The sequence below is a fragment of the Trachypithecus francoisi genome, unplaced genomic scaffold, assembly GCF_009764315.1.
Source record: "Trachypithecus francoisi isolate TF-2019V2 unplaced genomic scaffold, Tfra_2.0 Lachesis_group21, whole genome shotgun sequence".
Lineage (NCBI taxonomy): Eukaryota > Metazoa > Chordata > Mammalia > Primates > Cercopithecidae > Trachypithecus > Trachypithecus francoisi.
In genome coordinates this window covers 14644732-14667450 of record NW_022681467.1, presented here as the reverse complement: position 1 = coordinate 14667450, position 22719 = coordinate 14644732, and the positions used below count along the sequence as shown (strand labels likewise).

Here is a 22719-nt window from a genome sequence, read left to right as displayed (position 1 = left end):
GTGAGGAGGCCTGGGGAAAAGTAAGGTGACTTTATTGCTCCTTTGGCACTGTTCATTTTTGCTCAAGAGTCACTGGGGTGACCTTCAGATGGCTTAGAAACCAACAGCATCAATAGTAAGAAAAGTTACAGAGTCAGACTATAGGGCAATTTCTATGTTTTGTAGTTCCTGGAGAAACTCTTACCTTTTCTGTTAGGAGCAAATGATCCCTATGGCAGTCTTTGTTCTGCATCACCACTGGCAGATGCTGCTGGGAAGTTGCAGAGGGATTTGGTCACTTGTTCTGCTTAAATATTTTCTTAACCAGTGCAAGTCAGAACTGCTTAAAAGGCTTCATACTTTTAAGTCATATACACATCAAACGACAGGCACACATGGAATGAATTTTCCTCACCCTGCCTTCTAAGAAATACACTTTTATAGCCAGTGAATTCGTTATTGAAAAATTCAAGCAGATTTATTTATTTATTTATTTTGGCCAACATGAGTTAAAAACAGTTTGTTTACATTTTCAACACTCTTAATGGTTTTTAAAATCATTGCTGGTGGTAAAGGTTCCATAAACACACTGGCCCAGCAAGAGACTTTCCAGCTTTGGCCAAAAATAAGTTATTCCACTACTGATACCATAATTTCCATTTATTATTCCTCCTTTTTTTTTTTTTGAGACGGAGTCTCTTTCTGTAGCACAGGTTAGAGTGCAATGGCGTAGTCTGTGCTCACTGCAACCTCTGCCTCCCAGGCTCAAGCTATTCTCCTGTCTCAGCCTCCCAAGTAACTGGGATTACAGGCACGTGCCGCCATGCCTGGCTAATTTTTGTATTTGTAGTAGAGACGGGGTTTCACCACGTTGTCCAGGCTGGTCTCGAATGCCTGACCTCAGGTAATCCACGCGGCTCGGCCTCCCAAAGTGCAAGGATTACAGGCGTGAGCCACCACACCTGGCCTGTTACTTCAATGTTGTAAGGGAATATATAGATGGAAGTTGAGAATTCTTTATTTTTTTGTAAAAAAGTCAAACACCTGATTACTTGTCTGATTCTTCTTGGTAAAGTGAGACACAGAGACTTACACATGTAAGCAGTATACTTTTCTACTTGTGCTTTTGCTCTGCAGTAATCTGAAATGAGACATCACCCATCTTAGAATTGTGGTTTATTTGCAGGGGAGGCATGCATTTTCCTACTGCCTTGTACACACAAGCCCATTTTATTACTTTGTTTGAAGATTGGGTATGTCTAATGTAGTGGAAATTCATCGATTCAATGTTAAGTACAGATGAAACACATTTCAGGACCACATTAGAAAGTCTTTTTAATTATCCTTTTTTTTTTGATTATTCATATGACTGCTTTCCTCTTTTCACGTGAATTGCTGAGAATTTATCATTCTTTCCAGTTCATTAAATCATTAAAATGCTTTACTAGCACTATAAATAAATATGCCAGGCCATGAATTGAGGCTGGTTGATAAAGGCAGCTTTGTCCTGGTAATAGTTCTTGTTCCTGGTTAACCCACACTTCCCTGTGAATATCTATATTACATTAAATTTTAGACTTTTAATGTTGCAAAGCCTTACTCTAAGCATGTAGGGACTTGCTTTAAGTTGAGCTTTGGTGTTTACTGTTGGATTAGCTGTGAGATTAATGTAGTATTATAATACTGCATTTGTGCTTAGACATGTTCAGGAGAGCCCCAGGACACATTTAATAGGTATTCAGGTTCTTTGCCACTCTACCTAGTCTAAGCTTGCATTTCAGTCAACTAGAAACACCATACACCTTAGTTTCAGACCATTTTGATCTAGGACCAGTTGCACTCCTCAAGTGCGATCTAGAGTTCTCATTGGACTTGGAAGAATTGGGCTTTAACCTCCTTTTGTATAAACATTGAAAGCCAGGTGTGTGAGCATGGCACTGTTGCAAATATGGAGATGCAGTCCTCAGAGAAAGCACACTTTAATCAGGCAACATAAGGCAAGATAGAATGTGAGAAAGTACTGCAGCTGGGCATGATGAGTCTGGAAGCATCAGGAAACCTTCCTTGCTGAGAGGTATCCTTTGGACTGCATCTTGAAGAATGGGTGGGTAGACTTTTGTTAAGTAGGGTTGTACAGAAGAAAGCGCAGTGAGGATGGCAGGAAGCAGTGGACCCATATGTAGTGTGGGAATAGTCTGGTTTGCAGGGTGGGTGAATGAAGAGGATGAGTCAAAAGATCTAATTGTGAATTGAGCCAGGTCATGGAGCTCTAAAATGCATTGCAAACCATGCTTCCTCTCACTGGGAAAGGTGAGGTGGAATTTCTTCCCTTCCTCTGGGGCAGATGCTTGTTTGCACTCCTGTGGCATGTAAGAAGAGACCTTCCTCAATTTATATGCTAGCCCCTTAGGGAAGAGCATTACAGAGTACAGTTAAGATTTGACCACATGCCTCTTTTTGTCTCATTTATGATGCTATATTTTAAATTTTACAAGAGGGTGTTACTTCAAATACTGACATCACCCAGGTCTCTCAGTAGACCTGGAACTACGTAGACCTCTACTACGGAACTCTTAGTAGAAATCATGGCATTTCCGCAGATGACAAGTAAAATCCTTCTGCAGAGAGACCTGACTCAGATGTAAATTGTGATCACCATTTTCAGAGAGTGTCCTTCCTTGTTCTGGTTCCAGTCATCATCACCATGAATCTAGTATGAGTTCCTATCTCTGTTAACTATGGTGGAGTGGTTGCTTCTCTATGTATTATTTGTTTAAAAAATTAAGGTACTGACAGTTGAGTTGCCACTCTTTGAAGATGTATTTTGACTTTAATGGTTTTAATGTGTTTATTATGGTTAAAGTTCATATGTATTATAAATGCTGTCCTCCCTACTGTTATGTGGTGCAGAGATTGAAGAAACTCAAATTTAAGAACACGTTTTCATGAATAGTCCCCACTTTAGACTTATTTTAGCATTATTTCATGAGCAATTAGTTTATTTTACTCTAAATCTCTGGGCAGTTCAAGTACTGACCTATTTATATAGTAGCTCTTAATTAAAAAAAATTTGTATTTTAGAGAATATTATTAGAGAATTGAATTATTTTGACATACTCTATTTGCTTAGTTCTAATACATGTGATCAAGCTAGGTGTAGAACCACAATTTTTATTCTGATTATAATAGCATGAGAGGTTGAAGCAACAAAGAAGTGCTTTATCAGTGTCAGATTATTATTTCCTGCAGCAAATGGTGGTAGTCTGTGAATGTTACTTGGTGTTGTTATATTTAAAATTATACTAACATTTAAAGTACACTGTGCCTTTCTATTGTGTACTTCACAACAGTTGATGGGGATTGTATACTTTCAAGCTAATTAAAAGTAGCATAAAACGGCCAGGCGTGGTGGCTCACGCCTGTAATTCCAGCACTTTGGGAGGCCTAGGCAGGTAGATCACACGAGGTCAGTAGTTTCAAAACCAGCCTGACCAACATGATGAAACCCCATCTCTACTAAAAATAGAAACTTAGCCAGGCATGGTGGCACATGCCTGTAATCTCAGCTATTTGGGAAGTTGAGACAGGAGAATTGCTTGAACCCGGGCGGCGGAGGTTCCAGTGAGCCGAGATTGTGCCATTGTACTCCAGCCTGGGCAACAAGAGTGAAACCCCCTCTCAAAAAAAAAAAAAAAAAAAGTAGCATAAAACATACCTTTTAATTTGGTTCTAGAAGAGCTTTTACTTTGAGTTTTTGCCAGAAACTGGTTTCTATAATAACGCTCTGTAATGACCTTCTAATTCTACTTGAATTTTTTGTTAGGGAATATTATTGTTACTTATTTTAGAAATGTGTGTGCCTTTTTTTCATTTTTATTTGGTGGTATCTACTCGAGAAAAGGTATGTTAGAAATTGAGTGTGAAGCTGCGTTGTAACTTCATGGATGTTTATGTTTTCCCACAGCAAGATTTCTCAGATTTCACTCAGCATAGCAGACCTCTTAGTGTTAGATCTTGTATTGTTTGCCCAAAATAACTATATTTCATTCTGGCCATATATATTGTAAAACAAAGGAAGGCATTTCATTAAATAGAATTAATTGAGACCTTGTGGATATGTGTATAGTGATTGTCAAAATGTGAAATTGTAACTAGTCTTTTCTATGTGCCAAAAAAAAAAAAAAAGTTTTTTCTGGCCTTGCCTTTCCCAACCTGTCCTGTTCATTTTACAGTGAGCACAACTTAAAATCTAAGATAATTGATATCATTCAGATGTTTTGGTGTTGATGGTTAGGAGGCAGTAAATTGTAAGGACAGGAGAGCATAAGCACTGAGTGACTAAAGGTGTAGAACTTACACTTAGAACCTCACTAATAATCAGGACTGACGTAGAGTACCTGGTTGTCTGGATTCTTTCTTCCCATCCCATGTGTTCCTTGGAAAAGGTGTTTTTCCCAAATAGAACAAGATACTCTGGTAACCAAGTGAGAGAAGCTTTGGACTTTGATGATCTGATTGAGGAGATGTTCTTGGTGACTATCTTTCGAATATCAGAAAAAAAAAAAAAAGCTATTACTAGCCAAAGTATAACATATCTTTGGAAACACTTTTCTTTTTCTTTGACCAAAACATATTATTTTCTTCTTCTGTTTTTTAAAGCCAACAAATGACCTGGAGAAAGCCACAGCAATGGTTGGGTGAAGTTGTTCCATTCCAGCATTCCCAGTAGGATTGAAGTCTTCTATTGGAACAGCCCCATTCAAGCCTTTTTGAAAGGGACCTGCTGAGCCTTGATTTTACTTTTTGTTTGGATAGACTATTTTCAAGTACCTAGTAGAGAGTCATATATATATAGGGATCATTTTATTATGATAATGTTTCTCTCTCTTAAGCTAACATGTTAATATGGATTCTATTTGTTTGAAAGTAAGCAATATCTTCTAAGGAGTCATTTAGCTCCAGATTTAACCTATGTATAAAGTAGTTTTAGGTTAATAAATTTTGAATTGATTGATAAAATATCTTTAGCAAGTATTACCCAGAGAGTTACGGGCTTATACTGATCAGTTTTATGTACAATTGCGTGGCATGAGAAAATATTAGAAATGCATTATATTAATGCTGGAACTCTTACCCGTCCTGGCAATGCAAATTCTCATTTTGAGATTTCCATCTAGATATTCTACCATATCAATGGTTGTCATAGTAGCAGTCTCAATTGAGAATTGTGATTATATACTTTATCAAATAACTACTTGATGAAAGCTCAATTATTCTAATGTAGTTCAGCCAGAATTCTGAGCCATCATCTTGCCTGGTTAAGGAAATAATTAAGCAACCTAAAAAAAAGATTTCTTTCTTTCTGTTGAATTGTACAGATTTTACCGTATTTCACTGACTGGAGGGTGCCATCAGGTGTAAGACATGCCATTACTTTATGTACCACTAAGAAAGGAAAAAAAAGCCTAATAGTTATACTCATGAGATGGCATCAATTAAAAAACACAAGCCAGTTTTAGAGATGTTAAAGTGGCAAGGGTGGGGGAGGCACAAGGAATGTATAATCCATAAAATACGGCACATATATACATATAGAGTTTTAGTTGGCTATTGGTCATAATCATATTAAAATATAAAGAAAATTAAGCAAATCACTATTTCTGCCAGATATTGTACAGATTTTTTAAATCCTAGAAACCTATAATTGGAAAAGATAGGCGATCGTGTAGTCAATGCTTACACCTGAGGAAAGGCACCATGAGATCATCTAGAGCAGAGCTGTCTAACCTTTTGGCTTCCCTGGGCCACGTTGCAAGAATTGTCTTGAGCCACACATAAAATATACTAACACTGATGATGGCCCATGAACTAAAAAAATCGCAGAAAAAAAAATTCTCATAATGTTTTAAGAAAGGTTATGAATTTGTTTGGGGCACATTCAAAGCCATTCTAGGCCTCTTGCGGGGCTGCGGGTTGGACAAGCTTGATCCAGAGTATGTAAAATTTAGCAATTGATTGCCTTTTTTATTGAAGTACCTTCAACTTTACAAAAGAAATTATAATATTCCTTTAAATAGCCATCTTCAGAGTATCTCCTGGTAAACTTTATATACCCCTTTTCAAGATCACTTAATGTATGGAAGAGAATAATTTGGGATTTAGATGAGTTGTTTAGTATTCCAAACAAGATGCACACTGAGACACAGTGTGTATGTAAGAGCTATAATCGTCAAATGTTATGGTAAGTGCCATATGGAATTTTAAAAAAAATCATTGTTCCCTGCCTTCTAAGAATTACCACATTCTACCTTTCGGCATTCCCCCCCACCCCCCGTCCACCCCAGATCTAAAGTACAATTCAAGGTTAACTGGAGCTCTATGTGGTGAAAAGGTGACTTAATGAAACTGACCACGAACCTTATCCTTGTGGACAGCACTGAGGTATGCCTTGACCAAATACTTGGCCTTAGTTATCACCCTTAGTGCTGGAATTCAAACTGGGACATTGTCGAGAGAGGCCAAATTGAGTTGCTAGTGAGATATGGCTGGGTAGCTAGATGGACTACTTGCAGGAGGCTGTCTCAGGAGGTGGGTACAGCAGTGCATCAGCCAACAGGTGGCCTCATGGAGGTTTGAAGTCCACAGTGGGCACCCAGCCTGAAGTGTGGGTTCAAGTGCAGGTTTGGAAATAATACTGTGGGATTTGGACATTGGGTGTGGACCCGATCACAGTGCACAGCACAGATCTTGATTATTATTGAACCTTCCCTGCAAAATCAGATTCACAGCAAAATGGGACCTGGTTGGCCCACAGGTGGGGCTAGAGGAAGCCTGCAGATAGGATGAAATGTCAGTAGCTGTACCGTCTGAATGAGTACAAGGATGAGGAGCTAGATTAATCTTTGAGTTTTTGTGTTTTAGATGATTGCATCACAAACGTTTCCTCCTTTGGGGACAATTGCTGCTAATGGTGAGAGCTTACCTTTGTGAAGTGTTTTTGACTAAAGTGCTTTCACAAAACATATAATCTTGCCTTCACAATAAACCTGAGGGAGAAGCTGGGTCTTATTACCCCATTTGGCAGTTGAGGAAAATGAGGCTCATAGATACTAACCTTAAGGTCACTTGTCATTGGCTCTTGCTTTTTTCACTATGCTATGCTGCCAGCACTTGACTCCATATTTGTTTCCAAATTTAGAAAGCATATATAGTCTGTTTTCCAGCAGCTGCTGCTGACTTTGGGGACTGCCAGCATTTTGTTGCTTATCTTTTTACCTCCCAAATCAAAAGCATAATTTTTGCTCAGTACTGAAGGGACAAACAAGCAAAAACAAAACACTATTCCCTCATAACTTACCAGGTTGAACTACTCTCCTCTGTGAGGTTATGTTACTCACTTTTGGAAGTGGTAGGTATTTCTTCAGTCTACCTTACCTTGTTTAAACCTCTGTTAACCTCACTGCTATTACTTTTTAGGTGCCTTGTAGTAAACCATGTACAAGTCCAGACAAGGAGTCCAGAGTTAGAGCAAGTTAAACAAGAGTTGCCAGCATTATTAGTTGTTGACATAGAAGTTGGTGTCAACCGTGAATAGCTGGTTTCTAACTTTATTTTACCTGGAGAGCCTCTTCTGTTTTTGAGCAGTGTCCTCACTGCGGTTCCTTCCTTCCATCTCATTCCACAAGTATCCTTTCCGCATTCTTACCTGTAGTGTGCCCCTACAGGGGTGCAGACTACATATGTTCGTGGTGTTCATCTTTGTAAACTTTACAAGAAAGCTTTTTATTTTAAAGTAGTTTCGAAATATAACAATCGAGCATTCTGTAAGTATGTGAGGTAATTACTATGGGTGAATATTAGAGTGAACGAAGCAAACAACATGACAAGCCAGAAGATCTGCCTTGTAGTCCAGGTGTTGCCCCACTTCTTTACTGTGGAATTTTCACAAACCCCTTAAACTTCTGACACCCAGTTGCCATACCTGTGAGAAGAGTTGCATTAAATGATTTCTGGAATACCTTTCAGTTTCAAACCTCATTCAAGTCTGCAAACTGAATATGTAAGATTGTATTAAATAAAGGTAGGATTGCTGACAAACCTTCCAGTGGTGAAAAGGATGATCTAAGTGAGCTTAAATTCTGTTGATAATTTTGTTGTGATTGAGAATTGAATGGAAATAAGTTAATAGTGATTCAGCTTTCTGGCAATTATAAAGTCAACTGAAACCCACTATTATTAGCTAACCTTTTAAGTTCGGTTTCTAATGTTGCTCACCACTATATGCCCAACACCTAGTACATGGCTTGGTCAGTATGTTTTATTTTGGGAATACTTTCATACAAATTTGATGGGCTTTTTGACCTATATTTACCTCATTAGGGCAGACAGCTCTAAAATTCAGGAGGTCTAGAAACAAGTGATAAAATGCCAACTGGAAAGAAATTTTAGGAGTAAAATGTGGCAGTAGGCATCAGGCTGCTATCCTTTTTTACCCATCAAACCAGTGGGTGATGTGTCTGGGTTACAGACTCAACCGATGGAGTTTTAACTATATTTAATCAAGGAGGAAAAGAAGCCATAATTTGTATTTAATGTAGTAGACAATAGAAATGAAAGAAGAAAGTGATACCAAAATTTTGTGTATTCAAATAAGTCTTAAAGTTTTATAACATTTTAACCCTAACATTTTATTGTATTCTGGGTTGCAGTTACTCAGGGCAGATGAAAGCCGTCACTTCTCTTTCTAGAAAAATAAATGCACACGTACTGCCAATTTCACATGAAGTTTGAAGAGTTTCATGAACTTGTCATCATCTGGTGGTCCCTAGAAAAGAACCTAGTGTGTTAAACCTTAAATACCCTTACAGATAACCTAGACCAGTGTTTATTAAACTGTGGTCATGAGATCAGTTGAATGGATTATGACCAACATTAAAAAGAAGAAAGAAGAAAATAGGAAATACCAGATTGTATATCATAACACGCTAAGAGTAGGTTTTGTTTTTTGAACCATCTCTTTCCATTTGTATGCCTGTATGTGTGTTTATGTTTAGTACTAAGTCAGAATATAATATGCATTTCTGACTGTGGATTGAGTGTAAAGTTTGAAAAACATTCATTCTGGGTGAATCTCTTCCATCTTACAGCTGAGGAAAACTGAGGCCCTTAAAGGCTAAATGATTTGTGCAAATACTCCCCTTTCTGTATTTTAAGTGACCCAGCCAGGACTGAACTAGATTGATTGCTGATTTTTACCATGCTACATTGCTAATTTGTTGAAATAGAATTGTGAAGTAGACCATTTAAAAATACTAAGTGATTTGTCTGCTTCATAGTTGACATTTTTTAATTCCTTATTTTTCCGGCTGAAATCATCACTGTCATTATCTTTTAAAATAATTGGGGCCTGTGCTTCCTTTCCGGAAAATATCTTGGTCCCTCTCAGTTGGCTGTCTGCACACCTCAATCCTGGAATTTGACATTTGGGGCCTAATCAGAAGAATTTCAGAACAAGATGTGAGGGGTTGTTAAGTTTTTAATGTTCAAACCAAATTAAATTATTTTGAATTATTTTCAATTCACTTAATAGTTAAATGCAACATATGGCACTAGATGTTGGTACTGGATCATTGGGAAGACATCTAGTAGTCGGCAGTTATCTATGTGAGGTTTTTTTCAACCTTGAATACCATATGAAATGCAGATTCTGATCCAGAGTCTGGCTGAGATTCTAGGTTACTAACAGGCTCCATGTAGATGCTGCTGGTCCTTCAACTGCATTTTCAGTAGCAAGAACCTGTATTACCTGCCTTATTACCGTGGTAAGAAAAAGTAGCTTTCAGATAATTTTTCTCTCTTGATTTTAAACAGCCATGCTCATCAGTCCTTACATACATTGGAGTAATAATGCCCCTCTTTGTAGCACTGTTTTAGATGATTCACATTTAGCACTGCTTCATGTAACTAGTATTGTCAGAATTTTCTACAAAACCTACTTTTCTAAATAACTGAAATTTTTAATTTTAGAAAACTTGTTCTATAATATTACATAATTCTCTTTCTCATAAAGTTACATGCACTTTACTTTTTTTTCTTTAACTTAGTGGTGTAAGAGCCATGTTTTTTGGAGACTTCTTGGTGATGGATATTGAGCTATATGCAAAATGAGTAAAGATCACAAACCCTTCTAAGTTCTTGTATCTGTATTTTGTGTTTTTTCTCTTTTGTCTGCATCCAGCTACCAATTAGTAGTATGTCTGCCTCAAAGCAGCTGGTTTCCCTTTCCATTCTAATTGATTACTTCTGACCTGAAAAACCAGATACTAGATTTGTTAGAAATATTTATGAGATTAATCCCAGTCAGAAAGGCCTACCTGGCATGGGGGCTTTCCTGTGAGGAAGCGGTCAGGAAGTTCAGTAGCACTTGAGCAGGAGAGAAATCCTTTAGTATTAACCCTATTCTGAATAATTAGGTCAATAGGAGCTTACTTGTTCGTGACTTTATGTGCTTTTTAAGCTGGTTTCTAGATCCCTCTCTAACATTAAAGTGCGTATGAAGATGATTTGGAGGTGTCTGTATGTATGTGTGTGTTCTGGTATTGAGAATATGATAAACATAATAAATAAGCAGTGCTTCAGGATCCATCTAAAATGGAGACAGGTACCTGCTAAAGGCCGTGGTTCTCTTACAGAGGCTTTGTAAATGGTGTTAAGAATAATAACAATAGGCCGGGCGCGGTGGCTCAAGCCTGTACTCCCAGCACTTTGGGAGGCCGAGACGGGCGGATCACGAGGTCAGGAGATCGAGACCATCCTGGCTAACACGGTGAAACCCCGTCTCTACTAAAAATACAAAAACTAGCCGGGCGAGGTGGCGGGCGCCTGTAGTCCCAGCTACTTGGGAGGCTGAGGCAGGAGAATGGCGTAAACCCGGGAGGCGGAGCTTGCAGTGAGCTGAGATCCGGCCACTGCACTCCAGTCCGGGCGACAGAGCGAGACTCCGCCTCAAAAAAAAAAAAAATAATAATAATAATAATAACAATAATAAAGAGGATATTTCTTGGTTCAATTTAGTGTTCTAGGGATTTAAAGACTGATTTCTGGTAACTGACTTTAGCAGATTATTAATTATAACAATAACAATCATAACTCTTGTTTGCTGAGCCCTCACTGTGGCAGGCAGTCATTATTCAGACAAATGTTACAACAAGGAGGGCTGTGGTCATGAAGGGTGCATTTGCCTGGGGGGTAGCAAATGGCTGCTTTGAACAAATGAGAGTGATCCAAATAGATAGGAGTGAGATTAAATATTTCCATTAGTCCCTCTTTACAATAAATAAGCATGTGTAGAACCTATAGCAGGTTTTTTTTGGTTTTTTTACTCACCAATGGTAGAAATTGTTGGAGGGCTCACACCCATAAAAATCAAATAGTAGCTTAATTCAAAGCAGAGAGAACCTGTTTGCATTTTAATTAGGTGGAATCCGAACATTTATCATTTTGAATAGCCTTGTTATTGGTTCTGTGTTAGAAGTTGTGGATTATATTCTTTAAAATTAAGACAAGACTAAATGTAGCCTTAACAGTTAAGTTGAATTTTGAGATCCTGAACAGGGCCCCATCTGAAATATTTTTAGTGAGTTACAACCTTTAAACATTGATCATCAGATTTGTTTTTATTTGAATCTTATTTTTACTTCCAGAATATATCTTATGCTTCAGTGTACTTAGGTGTACTGGTATAATCTTAATCTAATTAACAGTATTTTGTGACCTGAGACTACTGTCAAAGTCCATTATAGAAGCTAGAAAACATTGGGAGGTAAACTGAACCCATGGCCTCAGTTCTCTTATTTAGCACTAGACTATGACTTACACTCAAAAGAGGCTAAGAGAAAGAAGAATAACATCCTTAGCCTTTAAAGTGTAATAAATGTGTTTTGCTATTAATAACGCTTTTCAGTTTATAGACTGGAAGATTTTAAGTATTTGAAACTAAATGCTGCCGGGAAAAAGATTTTAGTAGAAATATAGAGTAGATGTCTGTCCCTACCCTTTGTTAATTGATCCTGCTTAACTGGGAACATAATGTATGTCTACTGAAGAGAAATCTGTGGGCATAAACCCCTCCCTTCCTGTTGTCAAATATATTTCATATGTTATTTATCTTATTTAAAAATACAGTAGAGGAGAAAATGCAACTGCTGTTCCTTTAATATCAGAACTATGCATGTTACAATAGGTGTCACTGTTTTGCTTGGTCCAATCATGATTGGTGACTTCAGCTATTGGCTCCGAGCACTGGCTGTCTGACTCCATCTGCAGGGCTGTAATACCTACTCTCCTCCGATCCATTCACCACACAACTTCAGCCGGCTGAACAGACACGCAGCTCCAGCCCATCTTGCTAACCTAATTCAGAAAACAAGTGCTACAGCTCTGTGCCTGTCATCTTTGCAGTGTAGCATTTTCAGGTGATCTAGGAAACAGTTATTTTTATGAGCAAATAAGAGAAACAGGAATCATGATGGGGATATATTTAACAGACCCAGTACTGGATAAAACTTAAAGCCAGTTTCTATTCAACATAGTGAAAAGGTCACCTTGCCTGGCTGAGAAAAGCAGCAAAATATCAGCTTTGTTGGTTTCAGTTAACCTCTTAGCTCGGGCTAATCTCTTTTCCTTGCTGTTCAAACCAATTTGGGATATCTAACTCTAAAGAGAGACACACTGTACTCATGGTAGATGACAAGGAAAAGAACATGAAATGTCTCACCTTCTTCTTGATGCTTCCAGAGACGGTAAAGAACAGGTCCAAGAAAAGCTCGAAGAAAGCAAATACCAGCAGCAGCAGTAGCAACAGCAGCAAGTTGCCGCCAGTTTGTTATGAAATAATTACCTTGAAGACTAAAAAGAAGAAGATGGCTGCTGATATATTCCCCCGTAAAAAGCCAGCCAACTCCAGCAGCACCAGCGTCCAGCAGTACCACCAGCAGAATCTCAGTAACAACAACCTTATCCCGGCCCCAAACTGGCAGGGTCTTTATCCCACCATTAGAGAGAGGTAAGTGTCGGGCTAGTCTATTTACTTTAAAAGTTTTCCTGTGTTGAAGTTTCTGCTTTTGCAAAACCTGTAATGTATTTTAACACAAATCTGTGTTTCCTCTTTTCCCAGAAGCTTTTTATTGGTAATGGAAAATCGCCTTGTATCTTTTCCAAAACAGTACAGCTGTTTTCCTCTTAGATAAAAATGTTTTTGCAAGCTGCAACATTTAAGTGACAGGGTTGTCTGTGGGCCATAGAAAATAAGAACCTTTTATTTGTCCTTAGCTTTATTAAAAGTTTGTATAACTTTTATTTTAAACTTTAGTTACTTCTCGTGTGTTTGCAATGATTATGAACAGTTGTTTAGTTAGAACCTTTATTTGTTGTTTTGCCTTGAAGTTACTGAACTGTTGCTTAGCTTGCAAGTCTTTTGTGGGTTTTGTATATTGGGGAAGGGGGTATTAAAAATGCAGGCTGCTGTGAATTAATGAGTTGCCTCTGTTTATAGAAATGCGGTGATGTTCAATAATGATTTGATGGCAGATGTACATTTTGTGGTTGGGCCACCAGGTGGGACTCAACGGTTGCCAGGACACAAAGTAAGCAACAGCTGCATGACCGGTTTAGTCCTGACGTTTACAAAGAGGGACCCTCTCCATAAGCCTGTAACTTGGTGTGGGCAGCTTGCCGATGTCAGGCAGTGCATGTTTTACTCGATTAAGGAGAGAGCGCACCCTCTCCAGAGGGCTTTGCCACGCTTAATTTTTTTCTTTGTTTCCTTCTATACTGCTTTATATCTCACACATCCCTTCTTAACCCTCCAGTCATGGGAAGTTGTTGTGACAAGTCAGGAAAGTTGTATGTTTACCCTTCTCCTAGAAATCAGTTATGTAAGCTTTTATTGTATGTATTTAGTAATGAGGGGACGTGTGCGTTAATCTCTTAAAGCTTTGAAATAATTAGCAGCATGGTCTTATGCTTCCATGGCAAGCTACCCTGTGTACCTTGGCTTTTTCAAAGCAGTGGATTTAGGTACGCTATGTTTACTAAACCTGATTGCTTAGGGTTGTTTTTCTGCATTGATTTGCTGGAAATGCCTTCAATTTAGTGTATGAAATAAGATTTCCCTTTCTACACAGTATGTTTTAGCTGTTGGGAGCTCTGTGTTCCATGCGATGTTTTACGGAGAACTTGCAGAGGACAAAGATGAAATCCGTATACCAGATGTCGAACCTGCTGCTTTTCTTGCTATGCTGAAGTAAGCATCATTCGTGTTTTTGGAAAGAGTTTGTGTATGCTGTATTTGTACCCTGCTGGTTTCACAGTTAAATTTTAAGTTCTGCATAACAGAAAAGAAGACTGATGAAGAAAGAGGGTGCTGCTTACCTTATAAATGTTTTTGGAAAAAAACTCTTTATCTTTCCGTGGAAAGCATATGGAATTACGCAGCATTTATAATCACACCTTGACATAGAATTTGGGAGCAAGTGGCATGTGTAGTGTTGATTTTTAACAACTTATAATTAAAGACAAATAACTTTCTGGTATTAGCATTATCTAATAGAAGATGTTCTCTCTGAAAGCACTGTGTGTGAAAAAGTCTTTGAAGAAGTAAATGTTCTTGTTTCACAATTTCAGAAATTAAGTACCTTATTTAAGTACCACCAGTTGGGAGATTTCTGAGTATTCTAAGAGTTATTGTCTCCTAAGAGCAAATGAAAAACTTACTATCTATTGAAATAATCTGATCTTTGTGTACACATACATATACATACTCATATAAAATCAGACACTCTCAAGGGTAAAAAGTATTTGCATTTGATATTAGAGGGGAAACCTTAGAAAGATATGAATAGTCTCGTACAGTTTCATGTGGATTTATACAGAAAGACTTTCATTTGTAATATAGAAATATGAAACTGTAAGATACGTTATATATTTATTAAAAAGATAGTTTTCTGTCTGGTGGATCTCCTGCAGGCTCCAGTTTATGTTAATGACGTTATAGAATCAGCTTCTTTATCATATATGGTACTAGACAATGTGGTAGTCCACCAAGTGATCAAAATCTAATTATTATTCTAAATAGTATTTATATGATTTTTCCTAATCTTTATTCTAGCACAGCAAAGTATATCACTTTAAAGTTATCGTTATCTGTTGCTCTAGGGATTTCAGTTCATTGGAATAAGTAAAATGTTTGTTGAAAAAAGTATTCAGTGGGTCAACAAGTTGGACAATACTCCTACATATAGTTAAAATGTTGCCTTACATTACTGTCTCCTGAAAAATAAGTACTATAATTAGTTCTAGAACCTGAAAGTATTTAATTCCTTATTCATATTACAGTATTGAAATCTAATTGTCAATGACAAGAACTTTCACAGTGGGAGATAGGGAAATTAAAGGCAAGTGAGCATGTGAAGTACCAAAATGTAAACTAATCTGCTACTTTTAACCTTTATAATCTTTTGGAGATGTATGTACAGAAACCAGTTTTACCTGCAAGGATCCCCACTGCATGAAGTCAGCTTTGTATTTTTTACAGCGTTTTCTGTTGCTGAGGAGATTGTTAGCACTAGTTCAGCATTTTGTCTTCACTGCAGTCAAGTAGGATGTTGTATCATTCTTGATGTATACATAATTAGGAAACATAAACAAGAATGGCAGAGAATTACATCTCACCTAAGTCATTTGATTAATCATTTGACAAATATCTTTTCCCACAGATGCATTGCCTACAGTATGTTGATACAGCTTTATAAAATTATACATGCAGTCCACAAAATGTAAGATCAGAAATGAGTCAGGTGCCATTTGCTCTAATGCTGTAGTTGTGAAAGTGGTGGCCTGCTTCATCGAGTATGAGTAGCCAGTATTCCTGGGGTTGTCAGAAAAAGAGAACAGCTGCTCCCCCTTGACAGTTCCAGGGTAAGAGCTCGAAAGTGCTGACCGTGCTCTAGGATCCTCCCCAGGGTCCTGGCTCGCGGTCAGAGCATCACTGAGTCGCAGGTGTCTTATCAAGTGGCCTTGCCATCAGTAGGTGACTTAGCCTATCAGAGAAGAGAAAGGTTCCTGTGAGCAAAAAGGCAGGTTTCATTTGTGATCGTGGACATTTTTCTCATTGCCATCCTTGTGTTTTTTTACTTTCTTATAGAAGCTATTGCTAATTTCTTAAGTTTTATGTGTTTCGCTAAGGTGAAATACAGTAACTAAAGGAAAACTCAAGATAAAGTAGCTGTAGACCTCAGTTAGAAGAGAAGCAGATGATGACTACCTTTACATGCTTCGTTGGGAGAGTGCCACTGTCTCCCAAAAAGTATATCCTGTGAAGTGTTTTATCTCCTGAAATAAGGACAGTTCACAGAAGCACAGGATTAATACATATTTAAGCTTTCCTACTTTGTCTTTAAATATATCTGGAAATAATGTAATCTTTAATTCTGAAGGTAGAAGGAATGTGTGGAGAAGGAAGAGTTTTGAGTTTAAAAAACAAAAACAAATAAAAAGTCTATTGCTTTCTATGTAAAGTTAACTGGAAGACAGTATTGCAGTCCATACTTGATAATCTATTGAACTTGGAACTATTTGGAAAATATTTAATCTCAGGTTTTACTTTGTGTTTAGGAAAACTCCAAAAGCATGAAGATGCAATAATTGCTCTTAAAATATAATGAGACTATTATTGATTAAATATAATATAGTATATATAATAGAATTTTGCTATTTTTTTGTAATGTTGACTATTCAATATGCAGTTCTTTTTCAGTTTCAATAGCTTCTGTTTTGTTGAGATGACACTGAGTGCAGCTTAGAAAATAGAGGCTAGAATGGTAGCACAAAGTTAATATCTTTAATTACTTTACAAACTTTACTACTGGGTTGAAATATTAATAATTTATTAATATGTTTCAGATGTTCCTTTACTCTCCAAATATATTTGTAATAACTGTCACATAAGGTGATGTTCTCAGAACAAACTTGAAAGTGGTTGTATCTTTTCAAATGAGTGGTTGTACTCATTTTGTGAAAATTCCACTTACATGTTATGTGCTTTTTACAGATATATCTATTGTGATGAAATTGACTTGGCTGCTGACACAGTGCTGGCCACACTTTATGCTGCCAAAAAGTACATTGTCCCTCACCTTGCCAGAGCCTGTGTTAATTTCCTGGAGACCAGCCTGAGTGCCAAGAATGCCTGTGTGCTCCTTTCTCAGAGCTGCCTGTTCGAGGAGCCAGACCTGACCCAGCGTTGCTGGGAGGTGATTGATGCCCAGGCTGAGTTAGCTCTCAAGTCTGAGGGATTCTGCGATATCGACTTCCAGACACTAGAAAGTATTCTCCGTAGGGAAACTCTGAATGCCAAAGAAATTGTGGTTTTTGAGGCAGCTCTCAACTGGGCTGAAGTAGAATGCCAACGACAAGATCTAGCGTTGAGCATTGAAAATAAACGCAAGGTCCTAGGAAAGGCACTTTACTTGATCCGCATACCCACAATGGCCCTCGATGATTTTGCAAATGGTGCTGCACAGTCCGGAGTATTAACTCTCAATGAGACCAACGACATCTTCCTCTGGTATACTGCAGCCAAAAAGCCTGAGCTGCAGTTTGTGAGTAAAGCCCGCAAGGGCCTTGTCCCCCAGCGCTGTCACCGATTCCAGTCATGTGCCTATCGAAGCAACCAGTGGCGCTATCGGGGTCGCTGTGACAGCATCCAGTTTGCAGTTGATAAAAGAGTATTCATTGCTGGCTTTGGGCTGTATGGCTCCAGCTGTGGTTCTGCAGAATACAGTGCCAAGATTGAACTTAAGCGGCAGGGCGTGGTCCTGGGGCAGAACTTGAGCAAGTACTTCTCAGATGGGTCCAGCAATACCTTTCCAGTATGGTTTGAATACCCAGTGCAGATTGAGCCAGACACCTTCTACACAGCCAGTGTGATACTGGATGGCAATGAACTCAGCTACTTTGGACAAGAAGGCATGACAGAAGTTCAGTGTGGCAAAGTGACTGTCCAGTTTCAGTGCTCCTCAGATAGCACCAATGGCACTGGGGTACAGGGAGGGCAGATCCCCGAACTTATATTCTATGCTTGAAAACTCACTTCCTGAAGCAGCGGGAGCTCCAAAGTACACATCTGGTTCCAACTTGCTTGATGCTTAGCTCATCTGCAATTACGTGATCAGTGCCGGTAATTTGTAATGAATGAAGCAGTAGGCAGATTCTAATTTCTTTTAACCTTTTAATTATGTACAGGCAAAAATGCAGCATTCCGCTTTTAACTATATGCTTAAAAGAGCTAACGTTCTTATTAAGGCTTTGTGGTTTTTAGAGTTACGTCTATGAACCTGGGGAGATTATGTGCTTTCCCAAGCGTTCTACCATCCTCTCAGTTTTGTCCCTCTGAAGATAATTTTGGATCACCTTGAATTTCCTTTTGGATGCTATTTGATGAATAGAAATAAAGTGATAACAAGAGTTATTTTTAAAAAGAACTCCTCTTACCCCCCAAAACAGATAAACCTCAGTGTACAATTTTGAAACAAGTTTTGCCTTGTAATGAGTAATAATTTAGAAAGTAGACAGTGGTCATGTTTGGCTCTTGTTTTATTCCTTTTACATTTGTTGCTTCTGGGATTTAAAAAAATTCTAAATTCGTAAGATTGTTGGGTATTAAACACTTCAGAGTATCAATGTAAAATTGGAAAATAAGGAATTGGGGGCATTTGTTTAGGCCATGACTTCTACAAGCAGATTTATTTTCTTTTAGTTTAGAAGACAAAAAATTTCAATACGGATACTTCTTTTAGAAGTAAATTTTTACATTTTATTGTCAGTAGACAAAAGTTAAAGTCCTACTTATTTAAACTAAGACAGTTTAAAAAGGAAGCCTAAAAAAGACTCAGACTGCAAATAATTCAGTTGATAATACATAAGAATATGCAGTTTGAAAAAGCCAAACTCTTCTCTCTACTTAGCTTTTGATCCCCACTGTTTGCTTATTTGTATAAGTCATACTGTGTAGAATTTCTATTTTCTTTCTCCCCATTAAAAGAGGACCAAACAATTCTTTATACAAATGGAGTAGCAACTAGTTTTGTAGCACTACATTTAATGTAATGAGATACCTTTGTGCATTTTTTAAAATTTGAAATATTACTTTACCTGATCCACTTTGATTATATACTATATTATTTGTTCATTTTAATTTTGTCCTGTTCCTAGACTGCTAGAATCTGGCCCCTGGCCATCTTAAAGTGCCAAGATATGCCTGCACGGTTTATAAAAAATGATCTGGAGTAACACATTTGATTATACCTAATATTCACTGCATCAGCATCACATCTAGCTCTCTTGTCCACAGATAATGTAAACAAAGGAGGGAAAAGCTTATTAAAAAATTCTCCTTCGCTGCTGGCTTGTGCTGGTTTAGTGCCTGTGTCCCTGGCAGTGTCCAGTGTGTTCACTTCCAGTTGAAGTATCCATGTGTTTCTGGGCAGCTCTCCTGCTCAGTGTGATCCTGAGATGGCTTCCCCCCGCCACCCAGAGTGTGGTCCTTGGCCGCCTCCTGCTCCTGCTCTGCAAGCCTGAAACTGGCTTGTCTGGAGCCAGGAGTTAGTCCTGGGGTGTGTGTGTGCCTGTGCACCCGTGCGCATGCAAGTGTGTTTGCCAGCTCAGGAACTGTCTCCTCTCTACCTGGCTAGTAAGAGGTAAGACAGTAATGGTCCTCCTGCTGGCCCTAGCAAGGCCCATAAGTGACTGCCCTTACTTATTCACTATGCCTCTGGGCCACTTCTTCCCCTGTAGATGTGGGCTTGTTGCCTTCAGCTGACTTCCCTGAGGGAGGAGAACACTGGATTATTGGAAATGTTTTAATCACTCTTGCCATTGCCTACATCTATTAGCACTGATGATGAAAAGGTGTTACTGATGATTATAGATTAGTATTTCCAGGACAACTTTCTAAAATTATAGTTATTTCTTATTAGGGAGCTGACAGGTAGTTTGGCAAAGCATTGATGTACAAAGGTACATTTTCAATTAGAAAGCACACTTCTACAAAAGATTCGGTTTTTAAGTTATGGTCAAACATTTCAGTAACTCATAGCTACCGTGCAAGTTGGTAGACCTTATAAGAAGGCACTTGTTTTTAAGCCAGAGAAGAAACTTCAATTGCATCCTATCAGATTGTTGAGGTGGGTGTGATAGTCTTCGAGTGCAGAGCGTTCATTCACTAATACTCACTGTCAGTGCCCGTGTTAGCTTGCTGCCTCCATGTGACTAGCGAGCTGCTGGTGAAAGTCGTGTGAACTCCTGTACACTGTGTATAATGTAATTTTATGTTAATTGTTATTACTTTCAAAAAAAATCTACCATCTGATTGGCTGGTACCGAGAGCTGTGGGTAAAATTTGAAAATTGTATTTAGAGTAAGAAGTTTTACATTTTAAACCCTATTCTCCTTTATGCATTTTCAATGAAATGGAATGAAGGCTAATGTGCTTGCTTTATTTTCTTTCGTAATCTTGGATTTTGTAGCTTTTAAAACTAGAAACCATTGTTCTAACGAAGCAGGCAACTCTACTCTAAACACAACTTTATTAAGCAGAATACACTGTAGATGCTTTTCCCCGATGTATCTGGCTGGCAGTCTTTGTCGTTGTTCATCCTGGGGATAAAGGGGAACTAGGCTAGCAGTTCTAATGTGACATTCTTTAAGCATATCTTAAAATAGTATTTAAGTAAATGGTCTAATTTCTACATAATTATTGCACTGAATGTCTTTTTTGTTTATTAAGGTGTTTAAATAAGCTCAGCTAATTCAAGACACTGTAGCCACTTGTGCATCAGTGTGCTTGAATTTAGTAGCTTACAGCATTATTTATGAAGGAAAAAATACATAAATATGAAGTACCTCATGTTGAATGTTATTGTACTGTATTTTTAATGTAACAGTGCAGATCTTGTTAGACACATGAATGTGTATAATCATGTTAAATGCAAATAAAATAAAACTAGTTCATAGATTTGTTTTCCTTAGTGTTTTTGTCACACCCTTGAAATAGTCAAAAATTCATTCTGCACTTTGATGCCACTACATTTTGCAGAGATGGTTTCGCAGGGGCATTTGTTAGCTAAGTGTTCAGATATCTTTGATCCCTAAAGAAGTAAAAATTTGAGGCAAAAGGATAGCAGAACAATGAATATGTTAATGACTTGCATTGTTCAAAGTCTGACTGTTAATGAGGAGTGAATGGATGCATTTATATTTCTGTTATGGAATTCATGGTTGGCCGGTATTCTGAAGCTATAGTTGCTCAAGTGTTTGGATCTTCCTGTACTAAGCAGTGTGTTGATACTGAATGACATCTGGCTTCTGATATGACCAATGCTGCTTTTTCCTTTGTTATGGTAGTTTAAGTCTAGGAATTAAAAAAAATGGCATGTAAGAATTTTGAATATAGTTTTTACATGCTCAACTAGTTTTCCATTATATTTCTTTATATCAAGTATTTATATACACACACATCCACATACTCATACATAATTACACACATACACTTTTTTTTCCCTGCAGTTTCTGATGCTTTTCTACTGCAGTTTTGTGTGAAACCCTGTATATTTGCTTAACCAATTCATCTACTCAGGGTTCAGTTTCCGTAGCCTACCTGCCCATGGGAGTTTTGGAATTACTCCAAAGAACAAAGACACTGGAACTCCCCACTCTCATCAGTTTAATCACAGTTATAACCTGAGTTACCAAGATCTTTAATCCCAGAAAGCCTTAGCCATTATCTCTTCTTTGTTGCCACTTAATCCATATATGTTTGTTTTCATTATGTCAAGACAATTGGGAACAATCCTTCATTGTTGGAACTCGGGATCTACATGTCAAGGAAAGTACACTGTCTTCCCAGTTGACTCTATAACTTGTCTGTGAAAGCCAAGGCCTTACACTTGGAAGAAAACAGGAAGGAGGAAAGCATTCCTAAGGAACTAAATGGTATAAAATGTGGAGGCCAAAACAAGCAAGTTGCCCTGAAAACCTGTAGTTAAGTGTTTATATTAGAGCAGGGTTTTGAGTGCCTTTGAGGTGCTTCAGTGAAGATGAACACACTGTGGATTCCTCAGTACATTTTCAACATTTTTACGGAACCATTTACATTTATTGACCAACTATTCCCTTTGGTCTACGCTTCACTTACCCTCTTCTTTTCAGAATATGTGTTCTAAAAAACTAATACCAGGGAAAATTTCCAAAAATAGCTTCTTCATTTATTTCCATAACCAACATAAACACTGGTGAAAAGTTTCTCAACTAAGAAATTGCCAGGTAGGTGAGATGGAAATACCTGTGAAGAAGAAGTGAAGTTGTGGCCAACCCTGCCACACTTCAAGCAGTGTAAGGCACTGGCAGCTACGGATTGGTCTCTGGAGAATGCACACTTTCCGAACTTGGGCATCTCCCCCTGATGCCTCTTAAACTTTTTTTGAGATGTGAAGGGCAGTAGGGAAGGTGTAATTCCTATGTTTGCCGATCCGAACTATCCTCATGATCATTGTTTACATGCCCATCTACTTCAGTGTCCAGTGGACAGCAGTTTTACTAGCAGATGCTGCTGTTTTATGCTCTGCCATCCAAAAAGTCCCTAACCTCAAGGCATGTAGTGAAACAAAACAACCCACTCTTTGTCAA

The 22719-nt window shown here is 38.1% G+C and overlaps 1 protein-coding gene across 4 annotated transcripts in view; it reads left to right on the top strand.

Annotated features, from left to right (window-relative positions):
- The window catches only part of BTBD3 (BTB domain containing 3), a 38407-nt gene extending 17358 nt beyond the window's left edge, over nt 1-21049 (top strand). For 2 of the 4 annotated variants that reach the window (XM_033185599.1, XM_033185602.1), the window contains exons 2-5: nt 12775-13042; nt 13532-13622; nt 14163-14281; nt 17087-21049. In XM_033185599.1, the coding sequence (XP_033041490.1) occupies nt 12775-13042; nt 13532-13622; nt 14163-14281; nt 17087-18119 (1511 nt within the window). In that variant the 3' untranslated portion in view covers nt 18120-21049. Of the gene's footprint in view, nt 1-12220; nt 13043-13531; nt 13623-14162; nt 14282-17086 lie in introns of all 4 variants that reach the window. The other 2 variants (XM_033185601.1, XM_033185600.1) reach the window with 2 other exon arrangements.
- The last annotated feature ends 1670 nt before the right edge of the window (nt 21050-22719 follow it).